The sequence below is a fragment of the Pundamilia nyererei genome, unplaced genomic scaffold (genome assembly GCF_000239375.1).
Source record: "Pundamilia nyererei isolate P.nyererei 1_Seehausen unplaced genomic scaffold, PunNye1.0 scaffold00056, whole genome shotgun sequence".
NCBI classification, from domain to species: Eukaryota; Metazoa; Chordata; class Actinopteri; order Cichliformes; family Cichlidae; genus Pundamilia; species Pundamilia nyererei.
The window spans coordinates 68,424-72,255 of NW_005187457.1; the positions used below are offsets into that span (position 1 = coordinate 68,424).

At 37.2% G+C, this 3,832-nt stretch overlaps 1 protein-coding gene across 1 annotated transcript in view; it reads left to right on the top strand.

The window, feature by feature from the left end:
* The window catches only part of LOC102195018 (cytochrome P450 2J2-like), a 9,881-nt gene that overhangs the window by 2,438 nt on the left and 3,611 nt on the right, over positions 1-3,832 (top strand). The window contains exons 2-7 of the mRNA XM_005733947.2: positions 965-1,127; positions 1,281-1,430; positions 2,426-2,586; positions 2,991-3,167; positions 3,259-3,397; positions 3,801-3,832. The exon at positions 3,801-3,832 is cut by the window's right edge and continues 162 nt beyond it. Coding sequence (XP_005734004.1) covers positions 965-1,127; positions 1,281-1,430; positions 2,426-2,586; positions 2,991-3,167; positions 3,259-3,397; positions 3,801-3,832 — 822 coding nt within the window. The remainder of the gene's footprint in view (positions 1-964; positions 1,128-1,280; positions 1,431-2,425; positions 2,587-2,990; positions 3,168-3,258; positions 3,398-3,800) is intronic.

Genomic DNA, 3,832 nt, shown 5'->3' on the forward strand with positions numbered 1-3,832 from the left:
GGGTGTGGCCAGACCGTCAGCAGGGCCACACCCACCAGGCCTGAAGGCGCCCGCCGAAACACATATACACACACGCAAACAGGGAGAAAGACAGCAACACCAAATATACATACAATAATAATAATAATATAATTCATAACTGCTCAGGGATCCTGGGTCGCTCAGACCCAGGACCCTGACAGAAAGAACCGAATATAAATAACTTGAGCTTATTATACAATATGATACTACAGTATATTTCTAGCTAATTTTCCCTTTCTCTCGATAAAACTTTCTTTAAAGATATGAGGCATCTTGGGGTCACCCTGAAAGAAAGGCAGATATGAAATGTATAAATTACATTCGAGGTCAAAATATGACAAGATATTTGGCTGCAAAGGCATTTGCATAACAACAAAAACAATAAATAACAACAAATTTTACAATTGAGATGTCAGGTTTACAAACAAAATACTGACATGCATGGATATAAATGCTACCAAAACATAACCTCCTCAGAAGAGTTAATAATAAAGTATCCAAGAATTAAAGGAGCATCCTTTTTCAATACCCATTACTTTTCCACAGTGGAAGAAAATGTGTAATATGGATAGTAAAAGGACCTTCACCTTCTAAAGTACTAAGGACAAGTTCAGGGAAGTTGCCATTTAAAACTCTGGCAATCATTAACTCAGTGAACTTTATCTACAGTTGCCTTTATTCACACAAGAGAGAAGGTTTGTTGCTTGAGTTTGGTTTTTGAAGACCACATCAAGAGGGTTCAGCGAGAGCTGCATTTTTGGTTACTTATATTCTCTTTTTAAATATTTTCTCATGTGTTTGCAGTTTGGGTTCTTGTTAAGAGATATAATATTAATGAGGCAACATTGCTGCAATCTTATAGTATCTTCAGTAAAGATGTAGAAGCAGTATTAATTCTCTGAGTACTGTTGAACCACAACATCTGCCTGCTGTCTTTGTTCAGTTTGCAAAGAAATATGGAAACATTTTCACCATCAGAATCTTTGGTGGAAGAACCGTGGTCATTAATAGCTACAAGTTTGTGAAAGAAGCCCTGGTCCAGCAAGGAGACGACTTCATAGATCGACCCACTGTACCACTGTTTGAAGAATTATTTGGCAATGAAGGTTCTGTTTTTCTCTTTTTTCACTGAAAAAAAAAGATATTTAGTTAGTGTTGAATACAGTGAACAGCATAATTGAGACACCAAATCAGAGCTGTAAGCATGTAGCTAGTGTTTGTTACAATCAGTCTAATATTGTGTATTTGTGTGTTCAAAGGTCTTGCGATAGCAAATGGTTATCCATGGAAGCAGCAGAGGAGATTTGCTCTTCATACCCTAAGAAACTTTGGTCTTGGCAAGAAGACCCTGGAGTTATACATCCAGCAGGAGTGCCAGTATCTCTCAGAGGCTTTCACAGAACACCAAGGCATAAAAAACATCTATGCATTTTTCCGAAGAGTCCAAAGATCACCACCTTTCTCTGCAATAGAACTGAAGTTATGAGGCTTATTGCCACCATTCACTAGAGTTTACCTACTGTTATGACATGGGTACTTGTCCCCCATGTGTCAGGGGGCTTTGTCTGTGACCCAGCATTTTGAGGTCTTAGTTCTTTTGTGAATTCAATGTGTTTTGGAAAGTTTTAGTTTTCTCTTATTTAGTAGTTCTATGCTTTGGCTGTATGTTTTGTCATATTTATTCCCATGTTGTCTGGGCAAGGTGTCTCATCTCCCCTTCCTGTTTACATGTCTCCTCATGTTCTGTTCCATGTCTCCCCTCTCTGTTATGTTTGTCCATGTATGTTTCTTCAGCCCAACATGTCTCGTTCCCTCTTGCTGTATACCCAGTGTTCAAATCCCCCTCTCTCTCATCTTTCCTCCCTCGCTCTCTATCTGTCACTCATCTCAAGCTTGTGTGTCCCAGGTTATGTTTTCCCATGTTTCCTGGGTTTTTTTTTTTTTTTGAAAGTCTTGTGTTTCCATATTCAGTGTGTTTAGTTTTGGTTCCCCTGTGCCATCATGTTAATTTGTGTCAGCTGTGTTCTCCATGTGTTTCCACTTTCCTCATTACCCTTCTGTGTATTTAAGTCTTCTGTCTCCCTTTGTTTAGTTTCAGGTTGCCTGTTATTCTCACCTCATGGTCCATGGATGTCATGTTTCTCTAGTCTTGGGTTTCTCATGTTCATTTGTAGGTTTATAGTTAGAGCTTTTCCTTGTCCTGCGCTAGTTTTTTCCCCCAGTTTAAGTTATTGTGTAGTTTTTCACCTTTGTTTGCTTGTGCTTTTGTTTTTGTTGTAGTTATCAGCCAAACTAAATGGCTCGCTTTTTGTTAAATTTTAGTCCTGTCCCTTGTGTATCTGCTTTTGGGTCCGCTCCTCAGACACATTAACCATGACACTATATTTTCTGTCTTCATTTACAGGAAAGCCATTTAATGTCCAGCTACTGATAAATAATGCTGTGTCGAATATCATCTGCTGTTTGGTGTTTGGGAATCGATTTGAGTACACTGATCACCAGTACCAGTCCATTCTTCATAACTTCAAAGAAGTTGTGCGCTTACAGGGAAGCATTTCAATACAGGTGAACCTCTTCCTACCGTGCTACATCATGCAATGATCACATTACATCACGATTTATCGAAAATGCACAAGCCAAATTTAAGCGTCTTAAATAACTAAAATGTGCAAATGAAATAACTGTAATTAAATATTGTGACTATAAAATGACATCTTTGTCATCGTTGTCAGCTTTGGTGGAGTGTGCATCCTGTCTCATTAAAACAAAAACAAAAAAAAAAAAGTTTGCTGAATTTGCCCTCAAATATTGGGAATTATATTTCTACCACCACTTCTGCTGCTGTGGAATCCTCCGCTAGATTTTTATTCATAATTTTCCGAATGCACAGCTTCATATGTGGAGCACACAGCCATATGAATATTTATCCAGTCATTAAATATGGATTAATCTATCTTCCTATGGTGTAGATGTACAACATAATTCCCTGGCTGATGAAGTGGCTACCTGGACCTCATAAGACAATTTTCACTCTGACACAAGAGATAAAGGACTTCGTAGATATCAGGATCAGAGAACACAGAGAAATCCTTGACCCAGCGTCACCGAGAGACTATATTGATGCCTTTCTTATAGAAATGGCAAAGGTGAGTGTTGTGCTCGATCTCTATTATGTTTGTTCGTTTTGGTCTTGTAATGAAGTTTGATAACAGATTTTAATTTCTGTTGTTTTGATAGAACGAGGAGAAAGATTCCAGTTTTTCTCTCAGTAACTTACATGCTTGCACCATGGACCTGTTTTTTGCTGGAACTGAAACTACTGCCACTACTTTACGTTGGGGATCGCTTTACATGATCTACTACCCTGATATACAAGGTATGTATGTAATACTCAACGGCACCTTGTATTTTGTCATGTCAAATTTTTGTTTTGAGAATAATAAAAATTCTGTTAGTTTCCAGAGAAGATCTAATTCTTTAACTTTAGTTTCTGTTACTCTAAAATGTGCAGTTGTATTCTTTCTTTTAATATAAAACAGCAGCATATATCAGGAAACAAGAAGTCCAGCATATGTGTGACAATATAAAATCTGCATTTTGTAAAGATGGCAGATTAACATTTATATTTTCACTTTTTAATAGATATATGCTCGATTGTCTCCTCTTGCTTGTTGTGTTGACAAAGGTTAACTAATTCACAAATGCTAAAACTAAAAATATATTTCCTGTTCATGTTTCTGTTTATATTTCATAGTTTATTAAGTAGTCCAGTAATCCAGTATTGGTATTAATGACTTGGAATGTCTTTTTT